The sequence below is a fragment of the Acomys russatus genome, chromosome 20 (assembly GCF_903995435.1).
Source record: "Acomys russatus chromosome 20, mAcoRus1.1, whole genome shotgun sequence".
NCBI lineage: Eukaryota > Metazoa > Chordata > Mammalia > Rodentia > Muridae > Acomys > Acomys russatus.
The window spans coordinates 27,811,342-27,832,105 of NC_067156.1; the positions used below are offsets into that span (position 1 = coordinate 27,811,342).

The 20,764-nt window shown below is 48.2% G+C and overlaps 1 protein-coding gene across 2 annotated transcripts in view; it reads left to right on the top strand.

Annotated features, from left to right (window-relative positions):
- The window catches only part of Arhgap26 (Rho GTPase activating protein 26), a 382,948-nt gene extending 372,595 nt beyond the window's left edge, over positions 1–10,353 (top strand). For both annotated transcript variants that reach the window (XM_051163712.1, XM_051163713.1), the window contains 2 exons: positions 1,016–1,107; positions 9,367–10,353. In XM_051163712.1, coding sequence (XP_051019669.1) covers positions 1,016–1,107; positions 9,367–9,455 — 181 coding nt within the window. In that variant the 3' untranslated portion in view covers positions 9,456–10,353. The remainder of the gene's footprint in view (positions 1–1,015; positions 1,108–9,366) is intronic.
- The last annotated feature ends 10,411 nt before the right edge of the window (positions 10,354–20,764 follow it).

The following is a 20,764-nucleotide window of genomic DNA, read 5'->3' on the forward strand; positions in this document are numbered from 1 at the left end:
GAAAAGAATAAAATTACCCCCTTCTGACAAATGACCCTGAGGACACTACACTGGCTTGCCCCTCATGGCCTGTGATGGTCACAGTCTGCCTGTTTCTGGTAAATAATTTTTTACTGAAATGCGGCCCCCCTGATGAAATGCGGCCCCCCTGATTTGTTTGCATGTTGTCCCAGGCTGCTGTCTGCAGCAGTGTAGCATGAAGTAGTTACAACAGAGAGCACATGCCTTCAGGAGCTCAGCCTTGTCCTTGCAGAAATGTGCCAGCCTCCACTGTGACTGCATGTAAGAATCGCGTGGAGAGCGGCGCACAGATACGCCATCTTCAGTTCTGTGGCTTGTAGTTCCATCTGAAGTCCACAGGGCATGTAAATGTTCTGTCCACCTGCAACTCCATGGGACATTTAAATGCTCTAGGGGCATTCTCATAACGGTGTGTGTGTGTGTGTGTGTGTGTGTGTGTGTGTGTGTGAGAGAGAGAGAGAGAGAGAGAGAGAGAGAGAGAGAGAGAGAGAGAGAGGGGGGGGGGGAATGAACACTATTAATATTCACTGAACAAGAGGACCCAAGATTAGCCTCTGTCCATCCCTTTCTTCTTCCTGCTCCTCCCCAAACTCCCACTCTGCTGCAGATATGTGCTCACACACCACCTCATACACCTCCTCCATCCTTGCCTTCCTGGGGGCTGAAGACTTCTAGCTCTGGAATGTTGCCCCACCAGCAGTGGAGAACGTCTGGCTGGGGGGCAAAGGTCATGGCTGCCCCCGCCTGGGCTGAAACTCGGCTCTGCTGGAGTTGCTCCTCGATTCAGTGTGTGGCCTTTTCCTCACTCTTCCTTGGTTTTCTCCTGTGGCCATTATGACTTTCCCACCTCCTGTCTTGCCATCTGGCTGCCTTGTCTGGGCTCTTCCCAGGAGAGAGGAGTATGTGGCTTGCAGGAAAAGGGAAGAAGAAAGATGAACTATCTGTGGCTTTCTGGCATTGAAAACAGTGTTAAATAAACCTTTTTTCCACACAGCACACCATTCCGGAAGGCGAAGGCCTTGTACGCCTGCAAAGCTGAACATGACTCTGAGCTCTCATTCACAGCAGGCACCATCTTCGACAATGGTGAGTTTACCATCACCTCACAAAAACAGGGGAAGTGGATGAACGAAGAAGACCCTACCTGGGGACACGGAGGATCTTTCCTCAAAATCCAACTTCTGGAGGCATTACCTTGGGTAGACCAAGACAGGCATCTAGTCACTGAGTTTGGCACTCTGGGTAAGGTTGTGCCTTGGTTTGGTGTTTAACGCCTATGTCAAAGATAAGGGCGTGGAGTGCAGGATGGTGTCAAGTGGGCAGAGATGCTGGAGGGGGTTACAGCCACTTGTTCTGTCCTTGCGATCTGGGCCTGCATTATCTTCAGCAGGCAAGGCCCTCTCCTCAGATAGCCAGTTGGGCAGTAAGCCTCCTCCTGCTCCTGCTCTCTTACACCTGAGAGCACAGAATGGACTCTCTAACAGGATGTCCCCTACACCCCAGCAACAGCCCGTCCTGCCATTTGCTGCAAGAATATATTGTGGCACTCCATAAAGCTGGAGTCAGGACCTGCTTGGTGCACCATCGTCCTGTGCCTTTTCTTTCCTCCTCCCCAAAAACATATTTTACAGTGAGAAGTGAAGCTGTAGTTTGGCATCATCATTTACCTAAGAGGAGAATCTGGACTCCAGTGTGAACTCCAAGTTTCTGTGAGGGCTGTTTCCCATGGGTGAAGTTCCCCTTCAAGGATACAGGCAGTTGGTTGTGTTTGCCTCAGAGGAAGCCACAAAGGCAGCTGCCTGTTTCCAGAAGCCGGGCATTTGCTCTGGCTGCTCCTTGGCCTCATGTGGGGTGAAGGCAAAGGTCATGCTTATCTGGCTGGGCACTGCTGCCTGTCCTAGACCCACCTCTCCCCATGTGACTGAGAACCAGCAGAGGTTGAGGGCAGTCGAGGTGCCTACACAGCACAGGAGAGCCTGAACCCTCAAGCCAGGCCACAGTGTACGTCCCAGCCTGACCATTTGCTCTGATGTGACCTCAAGCAGTGACATCACTTCCCTAATTCTCTCCTCTGTCACAGGGCATGATGAAAGGACATCAAGCTTATATGTAGTATGCATATAAAATGGTTCTTAAGACACAGGAGGTATTCAATATGCTGTCCTTATTATTGTCAGGATCTTGTGTCTATCTTAGAAAAAAAACTGGTGATTGAGCACAGTGGTTCACACCTGTAATCCCAGCATGGGGAGGCAGAGGCAGGCAGATCTCTGTGAGTTCGAGGCCAGCCTGGTCTACAAAGTGAGTCTAGTACAGCCAAGGCTACACAGAGAAACCCTGTCTCTGGGGATGCGGGGGCAGGGGGTGGGGGAGGGAGGAAAGAGAAAGGCTGTGACACTATGATGTGTAAACAGGGACAGTTTCCCCTTTTCCTTTTGCCTAATCCTGCCCCAGCCCCTAGTCTATCGGCTAGCTGTAGGAACATCAGATCCAGAGTGCCTGGCACCAGGTGTCTCCAGACCCTGTGTTATGCCCACTTATTAGTCACACATGAGTAGACATAATTGGAAACACAGCACACAGTGCAGGGAGATTTCCAGCCTGGGCTCCTGTGCCAGCAGCAATTGGGACAAATTTGAAACCGCATGTGTCCCTAGGTCCACCTTGATGCTTCCCCGAGTCCAAGGTACCATAGTGGAGCTTTGGCTCTGTTGACTTTGTTCTAGGTGCTTAATAAGCAGAGCACATAAAATGGCCAATGCACCACCTCTCCTGCCAGAAGCTGAGGCTTGCAAGCCTAGCAGACTGGCTGAGCGCTGTCCCAAACCATGTCACAGCGAGTGTGCCCTGCACAGACTAGCTGTAATAATGTGATGCAGCTCCCCCAAGACAGGTCAGAACGGGCACCACTACGGGAGCAGCCGTTACTCTTGCCCTGGGTGAGCACTGTATTCAGTTATTCAACTCTCATCACTGTCTAATTCTATGATATCTCACACACACACACACACACACACACACACAGGCACACATGCATGCACGCACGCACGCACATGCACACATACATGCACTCACACATAATCATGCTATTTTTACCCCTAAGCTTTCTCTACCCAGCCAAAGGGTACCTACCTAGCCTATATTCTATCTCCAAAGATTGGTCTACTTTGGACATTTTATACAAAGAACTGCATAGCACGTGGTCTTTTTAACAGAATTTTTTTAATGTGATGTTTTTCAAAGTTAATTCATGTTGTAGCATGTATCTGCACTGTATTCCTTCTCATGGCCAAGTAGTATTTCCTTGTTTGGCCATACTACCTTTTACTTAAACATCACTTTCTTACTGTTCAGAATGATATTCTGTTGATGTTTATGTTTGAATATTTTTTAAAAGTAAGTTCTCCTGGGATTGCTAGGTCATGTGTAACTCTATATTTACTGTTTGAGGAAATGCCAGCTATTTTTACAAGGAGCTTATACCTCTTTGCATTCCCTCTTCTTTCATTTTTAAGTAATTTTTGAATAACAACAACAGAATGTCAGGCAAACACCCTATGATTTTTACTTGCCAGGGCCCTTCCTTCCCAGCGGGGTCCTCTGCCCAGCAGGTTCTGCGACTGCTCCACCCACCACTGAGTAACCATCATAAATCCCCTAAAGACACATGTAGCAAGAATGAAGTTTGGTTCCTGTCCCATGTGCTCCTGTGTTCTCTAGGGGCCATGCAGACATTGTGTGCATGCATGTGACATGTAGAAATCAAAGAACGTTCCTGGAGTCTCTCATTTCTGCTGTGTGCTCCTGATTCTAGCCAAGCTTCCAGCCAGCTCTCCCTGCCTCCCATCTTACCATAGGTGTGCTGGGGTTTCAGAAGCACACCTCGACCTTGGCTTTTAACCGAGGTTCAGAGGATCAAACACGGATCATCAGGTTTATACAGCAAGTGTTTTTATCCTTTGAGCTGTATCCTTGGCAGAAATGCTAATCTACTTTCTAGGCTGTTTTGCCTGGAAATATTTCACCGAATCCTGTTCCAAAGGAAAGACTACTTTTATTTTTTGGAGAAATCAGGCATTATAGAAGGAAATAATAAAGATGTTAGGTGGAGAAATGGCCTGCCTGTTACTGCTCCCTTGAGAGGTAAGGTAAAGCCTATGTCAGTAGCCTGGAGCTCTCTGCAGCTGTCCAATTAAAGTTTCCCTCTGACGGTTTTTGAACATGTAAGCATCGTCATGTGTGTGCTGGAAGAGAAGGGAAAGGCGTTGGAGGTGAAAGTCTGCTGTTTTGTAACCATCAATCTCTCAGCCTTGGGATTCCAGGGGCCCACTCTCAGAGCCTGGAGTGGCACCTAGTCAGCTCCTGGACTCTATGTGGCAGGGGATGGATGTGCAATACTGGGAAATATCTCTGGTGTCAGCTCTTGCCAGTCTACCAGGAAACTTTATGCTCTGCTAAGAGCACCTCAGACAATAACTGGAAGAGAAGTCATTTGTGTTCTCAGGAGCATTAGTCATCAGAAGCACTGTGAGCAGTGATACCTAGAAGACTCACACGGCAGTCACAAACGCTGGGTTCTCAGCACACCCTTTCCAGTCTTGAGATGAGGGTCTGGGAGACAGATGGGTAAGTGTAATATGCTTCCTGTAGGAGCATGAGGACCCGGGTCCCCGCCGCCAGCACCCTTGTCAAAAGCCAGGTGGAGGAGAGTACCTGTAACCACGGTGCTGGGCAAACAGGCACGGGGGCCCTAGAGCTCTCCAGCCATCCACTCTAGTCAAATTCATGGGAGACCCTATGCCAGAAATAAGATGAAGAGCAACTGAGGAAGACATGGATACTGAACTATGACTTCTACACACATATACATACATGTGCGGGCATATGTGTGTGTGCGCTCTCGCGCTCTCTCTCTCTCTCTCTCTCTCTCTCTCTCTCTCTCCTCCTCTCCTCTCTCTCTTCCAACTCTCCTCTCTCCTCCTCCCTCTCCTCCCTCTCCTCGTCTCTCCTCTCTCCTCCTTCACCCGCCTCACTACCTCTCGCCCCTCCCTCTCTCACTCTCTCTCTCTCTCCCTCGCTCTCTCTCTCTCACACACACACACACACACACACACACACACACACACATTTGAGATCAGCTAGATTCTTCATTGTAGCATAGATAGATCATAAACTGCTCAGTTGTGGGGTGACCCAATGCCTTCTCAGGCTAGTCTCAGCCTCCTTCACTGTTTCTGCTGCTCCCTCAGCATCCAGCCAGTTTCTCTTCCTCACCTGCATGTTGCCACCAGCTGCCTAGCAAGCTCTACCACTTCCACTCTTGCCTCTCAACCCATCTCTGCATACAAGATAGAGTGATCTCCTGAATCCTCTCTTGCTGTCTCCTGGTGCTCTGTGAGGTACCTCTGAGGCCCTCTACAGCCCAGCCCCTGCCTCCTGACGTGTCATCCTTACTTTATATACCACACCTTCAGAGAACATCTCCACAAGCTGCTGGTCAACTGTCTCTTTTTTAATTAATGTTTGTTGGAGCACAGCCACCCTTTGTTTTGTTTGTTTGAATATTTTCTATACTCCCTGGCCATGCTTTGTGTCTCTTTATAGGGAGTTTGCAGACTGCTGTTCTGAGATCATATCTAGCTTTCCTTGCCTTAGGGCCTTGCATCTGTTCTAAGCACTCCTGGCTGATACTGTGAGCCTTTGGGTTGTGTTTTTCTGAGTTCTCTCCTCCCAAGTTCTGTCTCTTTTTTTCCTTCACTTCCCTCTTTTTCTCCTTATTTTCCCTCCCTTCCTCCCTTCCTCTCTCTCTGTCTTTCTTTCTCTCTCTTTCTTCTTTCACTATGTTTACTGATAAAACTGTCACTCTGCTAAGGGCACATATATGAGAACCTAGCACAGTGTCTGGCCCCCTGATAGGTGCTCATAAGACATTTATGTAATGAGTAAATGCCTGCTAATCACACATGTCTGTAACTTCTTCCAAGGGAGGCATCTTCCCTCTGTGGGTAACCAGTCATTAGAGATATCCGTCGCACACTTGCCCATTGTCCAGACTGGACTAGGAGAAGAGCGTGAGCTGAGTTTGCCAGGGACTTGTGTTGTACCCAAGGCTGTAGCAAAGGGAGAGCTTGGGCCCTGTCAGCAGCGTATATTATGTGCTCACTGGGCTGGACTACCACCCAGGCAGCTCCTTACAGCATAGTGTATACATAGCACATTGGACACTGGTGCAGGGTAGCCCACCAACCACTTACTGAGTGTTTCACCAGTTAGGAGTGCTGAGGCGGGCATAAGCAGAATTCAGACAGTAGGCTGCATGCTCAGATGTCCTGGGCCTCTAGTGTAGCTCCATTGTCTACCAGCTGTGCAGTTTTTTTGGTTTTGGTGGTTGCCTAACCTTTTGAATCCTCAGTTTTTCATCTGTAAATGAGGGCACTAGCAGAACCGACCTTATGTTCACATTGAAACTAGTACAAGTGGAGTACCTGCTAGTAAAGTTTCACTATTTAGTGTGTGCCCAACTTGTTGATACCATCAAGAAACACCTCCAATTAAATCAGAGCAGAATAGAGTGGAGGAAGGGTTTGATCTCTTGGTTTGAATTAACGTTTTTACTCCCATGACTATGTACAAATTAATTTGTCTGAAATTCTGAGCACATGGCCCCCATGATACTCTGCCTTTTAAGTGCTGGCCTGTGGCATAGTGGACAACGCAGAGGAGCATGGCCGAATGTTGTTGAGCCAGGTAGTTAACAAACTGAAGTGCACTAAAAAGTCAGATGCCACAATTTCATCATTTTAGCAGTTTATTAATAAGTCCCACAGACACTATGTGGGATATGCTGTGGGTTTTCCAGAACTCAGGAAGTGGAGGAGCAGGTAGGAGCAAGTCCATAATACTGTTTATTAAAGACTTGGGCATCTGTTGAGCCCTGTCTGAGGCCAGGGAACAGATTACAGAAGGAGTTGGGTATCCGGGCTCCCTCCTCCACCAGCTAACCAGAACTCAAATTAACCCAGGAATTCCCTGTGGTGGTGTCTAGCACTCAGCTCTAAGAAACCCTGGCTTAAAGACTCCTGTGGGTCAGCAGACCCTTGCAAAGGCTGTTTCATCCCCTGCAGCCCGTGTGACGCATCTGTAGGCCTTCCTTGTCCTTTCTGAGGCCTCCGATACACTGCAAACTCCACTCAGGTTCGTACTGTACCTGTGCTGTTTGAACAGCTGTGGGAAGGCAGTGGATACACACATCTACTGAGTAACTGTGCTGCAAAATGTCAGAGCTCTTTAGGTTGTCTTTACTTCGCTCAGGTGGTTTTTTGTTTGGTTGGTTGCTTATTTGTTGTGGGTTTGGCTTATTCTAACTCATCCATTTGGGGAATGAGTTTAATTCTAAGGTTTACTGAAGCTTTGGTGGGTTCAGGTACCAATCCTTTGCCCAGACTGGATGGTCAAAGTTCCCCGAGATCCTTCTGTCTCCCCATCCCAGGGCTGGGGTAGCAGGTGCACAGTGCCTCAGCTGGTGTTTTAGATGGTTTCTGAGAAGCTGAACTCAGTCCTCAGACTTAGAGGGACCAAGGGCTTTACCCTACCTTTGTCAGCCCTAGCCCCTTGGCTGTGTTTTACTAGGAGAGAGTTCATTCCTTACTTACTTACTAACTGGTACTGGGGGTTCATGATGCACTCACAGTGACTGCTGTGATTGGCAGCAGAAGCCACAGAGAAGATTTTGCCACCATTGTAGAGGTTTAACCCTGCAAGTGACCTTGACAGCCTCAGCTGGTGGCCGGGCAGAGGGCAAGCCTATTTGGTGTTCCTTATAGGCAGCCCAGGAACATCTTCCCTACCTGGAGAGGCCAGGTCACCGCTAAGTGTTCTAGACTCGTCCCTGTCTGTCTCAGACCCTCCTGCAAGTCTGACGTCTCATCTGCTCAGGCTTCATTCTGTAGGGCTCATGGTAGGAAGTTATGCAAGGTTTTGAAGGCCAGCTAATATGTGTCAGACCACGTCCCCACCCAAGGAAGTGTGGAAATGCCTCTGCGTATATCAGTCCCTCTAGATGCCTCAGAGCCTGTGATTTTGTTTCCTCCCCATTGGCTTCCATCGGCTTCATTTCTTCTTTCCCTACAAACCGAAACTAGAATTATACAGTAGTGCTGAGGCGGAAGTGCGCTTCTAAAACAAGCACAGGAAGTCACTTAATTAGCCCAGGAAAGGAACAGGGGGAAAATCCATTCTCGCCACACAATCCTGATAACTCCAGTTTTCCTAATACATTTAGAGTGAGTACCCTGTCCCACTCCAAAGTGACCTGTCCTAGAGCAGCTGGTCCATGAGTAGGAACACCCCCACCACCCCGGCTCACAGTCCCATCCCTTCCTCCCACTACGGTGTACTTTACAGACTCAGCCACATTTGCCCATCTCTTCACCATAGAGAAGGATTGTGACACAGCAGAAACAGATCCTTATTTTGTGAATGTTGAAAAAATCAAATCGATAGGACCTTTGAAAGTTGCAGTGTAGGAAGCAGACAGCTTTCCAACTTGTTTATAGGAAAAGCTCTAGAAGACAGAAAAGGAAGGAAAGGTGTAGGTGGGGGAGAAGGGAAGCATTCAGAGTCGGCAGCATGTAGGAAGGATCTGCAAGGAAAGAAGAGAGCGTGCTGAGGATTTACAGATACAAAGCAGATAGGACAAGCTGGCCATGGTGATGCGCACTGCTAATCCAGAACTGGAGTGCTGAAGCAGGAGGAGTATTGCCCTGAGTTCAAATCTGAACTACAGATTGAGACCCAGTCTTAAAAATATAAAGACAAACATGAACAAACACACAAAATGACCAGCAGGGACTGGTTTTTCACAGGCCTGCAAGGGCACGCCTTTGGTACCTAGCTGCTAGTGAGTAGGATGGGTTGATCATACATGCATGTATGTAAGCAGGGATGGGTGGTGGATGGGTAGATGAATGGATGGATGGATGGATGGATGGATGGATGGATGGAACATCCCAGCTGTTGACCTCTAACCTAAGAGAATGTAAATCTTTTGCACACAGTTTAAAACATGACCTTCAGAAAATTCATAAAGCCCCTGAGACTGCATGTAAAATTTGACTGACTGTTTTCCCTTTTTGTTGTGGAAAGAGTTCATTCAAAACAACTGTCATCAGAAGGGTTTTATCCCAACAGAAGGTGAAGGACCTCTGTTTCAAACCAGTCCTGGAATTACATAACATAATAAACAACTGTACTCACTCCCACACCCTCCAATGTACAGCACATCCACCTCCTGCTCTGCCCATGGCCTCATCTCTTCTCACCTTCTCTCTCTCTCTTCCTGTACAGTTCATCCATCTCAGGAGCCTGGCTGGTTGGAGGGGACTCTGAATGGAAAGACTGGCCTCATCCCGGAGAACTACGTGGAGTTCCTCTAACCTGGAGCCCCAGCGGAGCTGCTCACCTTTATGTGGTCTCCATGACAACTGCTGATTCTGGTGTGGTGGACCACTTTTCATTGCCACTGAGAAAGCTGGGGGCCTGACTGCTGCTCCCTGCCAACACGAATGTACCTGGGAACTTGTGTCACCTTTCTCCATGATCATCTCAGCTGACAGCACGGTGGTGCTGCAAGAATTGAAAGTCAATCAGCAGGGAAGGCCATTGGATTTTGATAACCCAGAGGAAGGCTTGCAAAGCTGTTCTCTCATGAGTGCCCTAGATAGAGAGCCCTGCTTTCATGTCAACAGTCACCCCCAGGCTTCTGGGGAGAGGAAGCAGCATGAGAGCAGTCCTCAGTTGGACAAGGCTGGGCAAAGAACCCGGCGCAAGATGCAAGCTGCCTCTGTTGCTGTTGCTTACAGCAGACATTCTTGTTCTCTCCTTCTTTCTCCCAGAGACACGGTGCTGAAAGCAGCTGGGCCTGTCTGTAAGCACACAGGATGAAGGGGTTGCCGCACTGTTTATATAAGGTCCAATCCCTCACCATCTCTTGAGCAGCTGTTGGCCTATAATCAGCAGAATTCAGTGCAGTCCTCTCACGCAAAGAAGCACACGCCCCTCACGTTCGCTGCCACTGAAGGCTTCCATCACTGCCATCACCTAGTAACCATAGCAACCCAACCTACTCTAAGACGAAGCCAAAAATAATACTCCTCTTTGTTTGACACTCCTCCCTTTCCCATGGTCTTCCAACGATCTGAAGCAAAGGATTAGACCATTAGGGGCAGACAGGATAGCAACAGGGGACTGTTCCTTCTCTGGTAAATGTCAGCATCCTCAGAATACACCTGCAGCAAACTCTGGGGACCTGTTGATACTGAATCCTATACTCGAGTCAGCACTTCTGTTCTCAATGCGACAAGTTCTTGCTTCAGAGGGCAAGATGCTTTCTCCCTGTGGGCTAGCATCTGACCAACTCCCTCCAGCCCTCCCTTTCCCTGCTGCCTGCCTGTCTTTGCCCTTGGCAATGGTCCTCAAACAGCTCCCTACAATGCTTTTGCTACTGAGGTCCTGTGGATTTTAGAGATGATCTTGGGACAAACCTGTAGCCTGAATTTTAAAAGTACACCTATATCACTGCCACCCAGAAAAAGAGGGCCTCATTAACCAGGAAAGGCCATTAAGAATCTAGAAGACACCAAATGTTGAGGCCTGAAGGCTGGGTACCTTCTAGGAGAGGGAATTCCCAGGTAAAAGGGGCTGGAACTTAACTGCATGAGAGACCACCTGGATGAGTATCACATGACCTCAAAAGAACACAGTTGTGGTATCTTCACACATGAATGCCCTTACTAGAGGGACTCTGGACAGGCAAACTGTCACACTCTCCAGGAGCCCCCTTGGATGGCAGTGTTGCACCAGAGAGTGTCTCTGGCTTTTGGAATTCTTTAGGGATGTTTAATGAAGAAAAGAAAAACTTGAATTGTGTTGAATTACTGTATCTTTTGTTTTTGTTTTTTTTTTTTTTAGATAAACTTGTAAATAGAACGATTTGAAATATTATATGGTAAAGTTTTATATTTGATATTCTTTAAGCTTGTTGCTCAGTACATTTAGCATTTTGATTGCTGAACAAACGTGTTAAGAAGGGTATGAGAGAGGCCAGGTTAAAGAGGCAAGGTCGTGACTGGCCTCTCTGGCCCAGTGAAAGAATGTTTCTTAAGGTTCCTGTGGGTAAACCTCAAAAGTTAATTGTGTTCAGTTGTCTTTATCTACATGTGGTTCTGGGCCTTGGAGATCAGAAGAGCATCTTCTGGCAGTGAGTGTCCAAAGGACCCCCCACCTAACAGTGAGATGACACTCAGGATTTAAATAGGCGGGGCAAGGGATGACATGTTTGTTTGTGTGTGTTTGTTCTTCTCAGGTGTATTTCTTGGTACCCTAGGATGTCCAGACCAAAGGCGATGAGACAGCTACTCCTTTGCTTCCATATCTCCTAAGGTTTTATAAATATAGCCAACCTGGTTTGTAAATGTGTCTGTCAGCTCTGAGAACAAAACTAGAAAGCCATCGGCCAGGCCGTGATTCTTAATCCCTTGTATGTTTCTACAGTTCTTCACCTCTAGGTTCCCTATAGCCCCAAAGTCACAAGAACCCCGGGGAGGCATGCAGCCTGCACTGGTTCAGTTTTTAGAGTGGCTGTGAGGCTGAGAGGTCATTGTTGTGACTTGTCTTGAGTTGACTGGCTCAGGACTGTGCTGTTGTCAACGAAGGACCCAGCCAGGAGCAAGGGAGAAGCGCTGTCAGGCAAACTGCCCCTGGGGCTGGGTGCGATGGCGCATGCCCGTGGTCCTAGCCCTTAGGAAGCAAAGACAAGAGGATGGCTAAAGTCCTAAGCCAGCCGGGTTTGAGGGCGGGAGGGGTCTTGAAACTACAGGAAGAAAGAGACTAGATTCAAGTTCCAGGCCTGTTGTCCGCGAGCTTGAGAGCAAGCTGGGATATGGAGCCTGAAGGGCATGTACACTCAAGTAGCATTGCACTTTGCAAATTGAAAGAGCCCAGCATGATACTTTTAATATATCTGATGATTTACATTGTCCCCTGCCTCATCATAAATGAAGTGTTCCTGTAGTCAGGGCCCAGCATGACTGCTCGGGTACATATTCCTGAGCTGGCCCTGGTTTGAAGCCACTCTTAGATTGACCTCCTTCCGGTTTTCCTGGGGCCATGTGTGGCCTGTGACAGATGGTCGCTCTGTTTCCTTTGTCCAACTAGGCCTCCTCCTCCTCCTCCTCCTCTTCCTCCTCCTCCTCCTCCTCCTCAGCTAAAGACCTGGAGAGATTAATGTGAGCCAAGTGGGAAGGAACTTGAAGAGTAAAAATGAAACGTGCCCTCTGCTCTCTGAACCACCCCCCTCAGCTCCCCACTGATAAGGAAAAACAGCCATAGAATGTGGGGAACGAGTTGATAGCGGATGGAAGTTCATTGACCAGAGCCCCAAAGCTTTCCCAAGAGCTTTGAGTTCCTCTTGTAAGGCCCTGGCACCAGCCGGTTATGACCTGAATTTTGGGACATTGAGACGATTGGCTTCACTCCTCCTTGAGATACAGAGTTCCTTAACTAAACAGTGCCATGCCATGAGAAGATAGCTGCTTTCAAATCCCTGCCCCCAAGCGTGGGAATGGACTCACTCAGAACTGATGGAATTCTCTCCTACCTACGTGTAAGAGTGGACTCTATTCAGTGGACCCCTGAGTAGTCCATGAGTACTACTGCCAGTTTTTAGTATTTCTAATGCCAATATGTAAAGTCTTAGGGGAACTTAAAAAAAAAATTTTTTTTTTAACAACAAAGCCAAGAGAAAATGAGCAGTGAGTACTTCCAGACTGGCCCTAGTAGGCCAGGGCGCTGTGGTTGCTTGGGAGTTGCAGGCATTTACTCATAACTCCAGACATCAGTGTGCCACGCCTGCATTTTCACACTAAAAGCTGTCTCTGTATCACAGAGTTTCCAGAATCATCCATTATTGAGGTGTGCGGAGATAGGTTAAAGATGGGGTGATCCTGCGTTCCTGGCTGGCTGTTGACACTTCTCATCCTCTGGCACCTACTTCCTGAGAGAAGATTCTTCATCTAGCGTCATTGCCATGAGGCTCCTGGGTGCACCAGTGACTACCCTGACACCCCACATTTGCTCTGGCACCCACTGTTCCTAGTAGACAAAGGAGCCACGCATCTGCCTAGCTACCTGACTTTCAAAGAAATGTCCTGGGTGTCTGTCAAGGGAGTTGTCTGCCACCGCTGGCGAGCTTGACAGCGATCGCATATGTTGACAGACCTGCCCCGCAGCCCCTTTATCAGCCGGGTGCCCCTCACACCCCACAGTGGTGTTTGAAAAATGTCTTTTGTGCTCAAATATTTCCGCATCCATGCTGATCTAGTGGTTGTCTGTGAACATAGCATGAAAATGACAAGAGCAGAGAGAGAGAGAGCGGTGAACCTTGCACATTCCTCCAGCACGCCTGAGATGAGACTCCCAACAAGTAATAATTAGCTTTCTTCCTTCTGCCACCCACAGGACTTGACTAACTTCAAGAGCTTCCCAAAGCAGACAGAGATTCCAGGTGTCACCCAGAGGCAGCCTGTGCTCACGGGAGGAAAAGCGTAGGAGGAGAACACCAGGCCCAGGCAGGAAAAAGTGAACCGCACTGGGGAGCCCTGGATCTTTAAGGAGGGCTCAAGATCCTACTGGGGAGGAAAAGCTATCGCTGGAAAAAAAATATCTCACAACTAATAATTTTTCACAAGTCTATAGGACATTATAAAGCAAGTGAAAATACCCTTTATGGTGGAATGTTCTGGAGAGCAAGAATTGAGCGTAGTCCTAACCTGTGGAAGGAGAGCCTAGCGCTGCTGTGTCAGAATTCCCATCAGTGTGGTCAGCAGGGACCGGAGTTTTGGTGAATGACCCTGAACAGCTTCAGCCAGGCTGAGTGGTACCATGCCATCCTACACCCGTCATTCCCACAGGGTTCACCAACAGGCAGCAGTCTTGGGATTCAAGATGCTGGGGTCAGCTTGGTGTCTGTGAAAACATACTTCCGGTGATTCAAAGAGTTGTGTGTATGTGTGTCCGTGTGTAGCTCATACACGTGTAAAGATAACAGCCACACAAGCTGGCACTTGCAGAGCTTTTACAGCCTTGAAAATTTGGAGGGAGAACATCAGAGGAGCTAGAGGCTGTTGGTTTCCTAGCAAAAAGAGCAAAGATACAAATAAACTGCTGTCTCAAGCCTGTGTGTGTATTTGTCACTTAGTTATCCGCAGCTGTGTTTTGTGGTGACTTATGAAAAGTCACGTTAAAAACTCAAGCCCATAAATCCCCAGTAGCTAATGCTAGGTTAGTTTCAAAAGCACTCTAAAAGACACTTAGACCATATTTTGGGAAAGAAACCATCTGCATGTTTAATTCATCTTTTAGGCTACCATTGAGTATACTGTCAAGTGCTGTGTGATACAGTATCAGTAAAGTACTTATAAAAGGCACTTTAATATTTTGAAAAAAATCATAAGTAATGCACTGTTGTAAATGGCAGTATTGAATATTGATTGGTGCATTGAATCCAATTCTGTAATTAAAAAGCAACCTGCAGCTAAGGTAGAACATTTTCCTGCTATTAGAAAAAAAGTTTTGCCATGTTTAGGCTTTTAAAAAAAAATGTGTCTCTGTGCCATTGTGTGTATCTATAGAGAAAATACAATTTGTATCAGGCACCTTTGAAATGTGGCTTTTTTATGTTTGGTTCGTGTATGTGCAGTCCCTATAAAGTGAGTGGAAGTATGAGTTTTGAATTAAATGACTTTTCCATTTGATGGTGTGTTTGTTTCTTGAATTTTTTACTCAACATATTTTAATTTCTTCTAATGTGCATTTATATAGTGATCAAAGGTCACAAGTCTGGGCCCTTACAGTTAAGAATGCCAACTACAGGGCTTTTTTTTTTTTTTTTTTTTTTTTTTTTTTAATGAGCTGGGAGTGGCTCTGTGTTCTACTTAACCAAGAGGTCAAATGCTAGTGTACTTGAATCGGCTACTCGGGCCTGTCACACAAATAGTCACAGCCCACAGAATACTAATGATTTTATCTCCTGGATCACATAATAGGCTTCCAAAATTCACTTTTCTAATCAGTTAACCCTTTTCTAGAACTCAACACTGGACACAAGCAAGCTGACTGTACCAGTGAGTGCTTTTGAGCTGTGGCTTGGGACCTGGGTTTACTGTAAGCCTTTAGTTCTGCCTCAAGTACCAAGAACTCATGGCTGCCTTTGAAGAAAGGGCCCCTGGGGGCCCAGGGTTAGGCTTCTGACCAGATGCTTGCCCAGAGTGAGGAGAAGGAAGACAGGACTGCTTCTTTGGAGCCTGGATTTAAGGAGGAAGCTGTTTGAATGTGTGGGTCACATGGGAGCCGTCTATGGTGTTCTTCTTTGCCAAACTTGTCCTCGTTTGAACTCTGGGAACAGCACAGATGTCCCACACCTGTTGTCCTCGCAGGTTCTCTGGCCCTTGAAGCCTATTCTTGTGACATGTTTGGTTCTGAGGTGAGTGGATTTATTTGGTGTACATGCCCCCATCACAGTGCCATTGAGGGAAGTGAGGGCAGGATCTCACTCAAACAGAGGCATGAAGGACTGCTACTTACCCCCTCACTTTTTAAAAATATATTTTATTAATTTATTCATATTACATTTAAATTGTTATCCCATCCCTTGTATTCTCCCATTCCTTCCTCCCTCCCTCTCTCCCTCCCTCCCTCCCTCCCTTCCTCCCATTTTCCCCTTATTCCCCTCCCCTATGACTGTGACTGAGGGGCACCTCCTCCCCCTGTATATGCCCATAGGGTATCAAGTCTCTTCTTGGTAGCCTGCTATCCTTCCTCTGAGTGCTAGCCAGTGGACAGGACATTCTCCACAGTTGAGTGGAGAGTGGGAACTGACTTTCACATGAACCCCCTTGCTCTCTTGAACTTTCTTGGCTGCTTCTGCAGCTCAGGCCCAGCTGTGTAGGGATGACACCACCCACAGTGAGCTAGATCCTTCTGCGTTAATTAGAAATTAAGACCATGGCCTACAGACATGCCTACAGGCCAATGTGATGAAGCAGTGTCCCTCTTCCCCGCTGACTAATTTGTACCAAGTTTGACAAGAACAGCACCTGAGTCTGATGCTATTGCCAAGAGAGTGAAATCTGGTTATAGGTTCCTGTTTTATCTGGCCTTGTTTTTTCCAGCAGGCTTCCCAGTGATTCCGACCTTTGTGTCTTCGAAATGTGAGAGCTTTTCATTTTTTGCTTTGCTTTTCTCGGCCACCTGGAGCAGAACTGGAACGGTGTGTCCAGCGTCTGGCTGACAATACGCTCGAGTTCTGCCAATGTGGTTGGGCGGTTGGTTGATGGGTTGGTTGCAAGAGCATCGTGGGTAGAAACGGACTTGATTGGCAACTGAAATCAGGTGACTGTTAGTGGGTATCAAGAAGTATTTTCTCAGGCACCAAATAAGCTCCATCTCTCTTCTTTCCTCAGGTCTCCCTTGGACTTCCCTCAGACACCACATATCTCTCACTGCTTTTAATAGCACTAAGTTCCACTGCAACTACTTAACTATGCGGAGGTAGCCATTATTGGCTGACTCTGGCTTGCTCAGCAGGTAAGAGAAGCTCTAACCAAGCCAGTAACTGCTCAGGTGGGTGAGGCTCCTAGCCCAGGAGAGCTGTCCCAGAGGAAAGGATGCACATACGGGGGTTACTGCCCTGGGATGCTCAGCCAACATCAGACATTTGGGGACCAGAGCCATGACAGTTTTCCACTGAAATGATCAAAAACATCTCACAGTGGTTGGCTGCCATCCTACATAGCTATCCAGTCTTTTCTGTAATTGACCCCAGGAGCCTGGCCACAGCCTCTGCTAGTGAGGCTCAGCTGGCTATAATACACCTTTCTGAACCAATCCAGCAATCCCCTAAAGGTCTGAATTTGTGGGGTTCTTTCTGGAGACATCAGCATACATCTCATCAAGTCCTATGCCCACCCTAAAGTCCAAGTGCGGGTTCCATCACTATGGCCAGATATCCATTCTGCATTCATTAACTTGAATAGAGGGTAAGTGACCCCTGACAAAATGCCCTTGTTTTCTCATAGGCTCAGAGTAAAGCTTATAGGAGCAAGACTCAGGTATGCAGCTCCCCAGCTGGCACTGTTGATTAATACTCAACAAAGCATCCAGGTAGCCCACTGACCAAGAACCAAAAGCCCCTTTATTGTCATCTGGGTGCTGGTGACTCATGCTAAGCTGGAAGTCCCTTTAACAAGTCACAGAGTCACCCTCAGGATTAGAAGTACTCCTTCCTAGGGACCCATCAAGGAAATTCCACAGTATCCCTAGGGATGTGCTCTGGCATCTGTCACTCTCACTAGGGGAATTCTTTGCTTGTGACTGAAGTTTCCCATGGTGCAGCTGTAGTCCATTTCCGTTCTGGCTTTCCTAATGGTGAAGAATGAAGCAGTTACCGCCCTTTTACGGAACTCTCAGTTTGTATGCTTTCCATTCAGAGTTTCCTCTTGAGCAGCTCACATGCCGGGAGCTGCTAACACCAGGGACATACGGAATTCACACTCAGGCTTCACCAAAGAGCGGAGGTTGTGGCTAGAGGAGAGAGAAGTAAGAAGCAGACAAAGCCTGGAGGAGGTGACCTTCAACATGGACCTTGACAGCTGGAGAGCGCGAGCCACTTAGGTACACGGAGCAGTGTCCCAAGTCCTCCCAAGTGGAAAGGTGGTGAGGACCAAAGCATGACGGTATAAGACTAGGAAGTGGGGTGACCTCAGTGTGACTGGACCATGACGAGATAGGGCTTTCTGGGGGTTGCAAATGGTTCGCTCTCAGCTGCTCCCACCTAGCAGGTGGGTTTCTGTTTCAGTCTCAGTTGACAACGTCCTTTCATTCTCACCGGGCATGTCCAGTTGCTACATCCCTCCCTAAATGCTCAAGGCATATGAAGCAGTATAATTGTCCCATCTAATAGGTGATACAGCTGTTCATGGAGGTCACACAAGCTAGGATGAGATGAATCCTCAGTTCCAGCAGAAGTCTGTGTAGTTCTACGATCCCGGTGCCCTCTGAAACCCTTGTAAGCAATCCCTTCATACAGGACCGTTTCTAAGTTGCTAACAGGCAATCCTTCCCTGTCAGTTTTGGCTCTCTCACCTTGTCCCCATTTCTGTCAGTCCCATCCCCGGAAGTGATGTCAAAAGCCTCCTCCTGGCCTTCTGAGCAAGAGCCTCTCAGAGAGCACAGCCTCTGGGGATGGCGGCTGGGGTTCTGCAGACAGGATGAGAGCAAGGCCTGCTGGGGACAACCTTCTTTCCTCTTGGAGCCTTTTGTTCACTCATCTTGGCCTAACTGCTCCCCAGTTGTCGAGTTTTTTGCACATACTCTTGGTTTTCAGGTGAGCCCACCACCTTTGAGCCTGCACTGCAAGGGCAGCCCCTGCAGGGGCCCAGCCATATTTGCCTGACTGGAAATATGGCATGCAAGAATTTTTTTCCAGTTTATTCTGAAAACTGTCCCCATCCCCCACCCCCCCACACACACCTGGACCCAGTTGCTGAGGACAGAGCTTCAGGCCAAGGGACCCCACACAGGGCTGTGAGGTCATTTTGTGGCATTTAAATTCCTTCTTGAGCCTAAAAGTCAGAACTATTGGAAAGAGAGGGAACCCACAGTGGATGACATCCGAGGCCCTGCAGTACGGACAATACTGTACTTGTACTGGGCTCCTCTCCTAGAGCGGAAAGCTCGCCAGTCCCTGAGAGGCCTGAGGTATATGGCCCACCTCAGGAGTTGAAGAGGCCAGAGTAGTTCCGGGTTACAGATCCCCCCTTGCACTTGCTGGGCCTCAAGCCTACTCTTCCCTTTAGCCACTTATTTAATTCTCAAATCAACCCTGTGAAATAGGTACCGGCTGTTATTCCATTGTGCCCCTGAGGAAGTCAAATACCTGATTAAGCAACTTGTCCAAAGTCACAGAGTTAATAAGTAATGAAGCAGAGCTAACCCCAGCTAACCCAGTGCTCATACTCACAACATGCACACCTGTCACACTGGGGAAGGCCCAGAGACTCCACGGCCCCATGCCCTTCCTCCCTCCACCCTGAGAGAGCAGCTTCTGCTCTTAGCTGCTGACAGCCAGCACCCTTTGCTATTGGTAAGACTACTTCACTTTTGCTTCAAAAAGCCACACACGCCCCTGACCCTCTGGTTCCAAGGGTTTGTGTGGCCTGGCGTCAACCCTGAGTCCAGTGATGACCGTGTGCTCTGGCCTGGTGTCAGATCAAGTGTTAGATTGCTTCAGGCATGAACACAGGGTCTACTGTGCCACAGCTTTGACCTGGAACAAGGTACACAAAACCTAGGACAGCATAAGACCTGTGGAGATTAGTAACTGATATCACCCACCCTCACGTGGCTTCTCCGCGTCAATTCTTCCTGTCACATTTGCTATCTGCAAGCCCCAGGATGAGGCCCCTTCCTTCATGTGGACGACTTGTTGAGACTGGAGAGTGCATCAGTTAGACAAGTTGCCTCTGACAGCAAACAGAATGCTGTATTTGTTGTGATATAAAGTGGCCTGGCTTGAGCAATCCTGGAATTGGCTCACACCAAGAAAAGCCTAGGCCTGTCTCCATATAGCAAGCGAAGCTCATTTATACAATACTGACATTTGGTCTCCATTCTGAGCCAGGAGAAGCCATGGCTAGATCTCCTAAGGACAGGGAGGAATCATGTCCTGTCAGAGTCCTAGCCCCAGCTGATTCACCCAGTCACTGGCTGACTGGCCCTGCAGTGGTGCCTTCACTCCAGAGTTCTCACAAAGGATCCCCAGGGCAGCTCTAAGTGGAATGGCAGTAAATCTTGTCTCTCTGTGAGACGGGGATTAGGAGCTGCAGAGCTCTCATCCCGGAACTGAGCACCCCCAAGGCCGCACCCAGACCTGCTCAGCAGTCCCATGAACACAGCTCTGAGAAACTCTAGATAGCCAGTTCAGACCTTTACCTTTCCATGGGTGGGGTGGCATAGCTGGGCCTCTAGAGGGGCATGGGTGGGTGTATCTCCTTTGCCTCCCTTGGAGGCCCTGCTGTGGTGCTGTCTGTGATGTGCTCACAGTGTCAAGACTGCCAGATAAAATCAAAATTCCAGCCTTGACAGGAAGGCCCACAGCCTAGGAAGGCACTCCTGGTCCACCCAGGAGCCTACTTAACCCCCCCCTCTCTGTCTGTCTCTGTCTCTCTGTTTCTCTCTGTCTCTGTCTGTCTATCTATCTGTCTCTCTGTCTCTATATGTCTGTCTCTCTGTCTCTGTCCCTCTCTGTCTCTGTCTCTCTCTGTCTGTCTCTCTGTCTCTCTTTGTCTCTCTGTCTCTCTCTGTCTCTGTCTCTGTCTCTTTCTCTCTCATCAGCAAACTTCAAAACTCCCTAAGTGAGAGAGAGAAGAGAGAGAGAGACAGAGAGAGAGAGAGAGAGAGAGAGAGAGAGAGAGAGGAAAGGAAGAGGATGGGAATGAAGGGTGAAAGGAAAGGGTCAAGAGGGAAGAGCAGGGAAGAAATTAAACCTTCAGAAGTTCCCTATGGGAGAGGAGGAGGAGGAAGAGGAGAAAGGGAGAAATCCTAGCTCTTTGGTGTAGCATTCAGAGGTTCTTCCCAACTGAGCCCAACGTTCATTTTTTAAAGACCTCCCCAGAGTCATGAGCTCTAC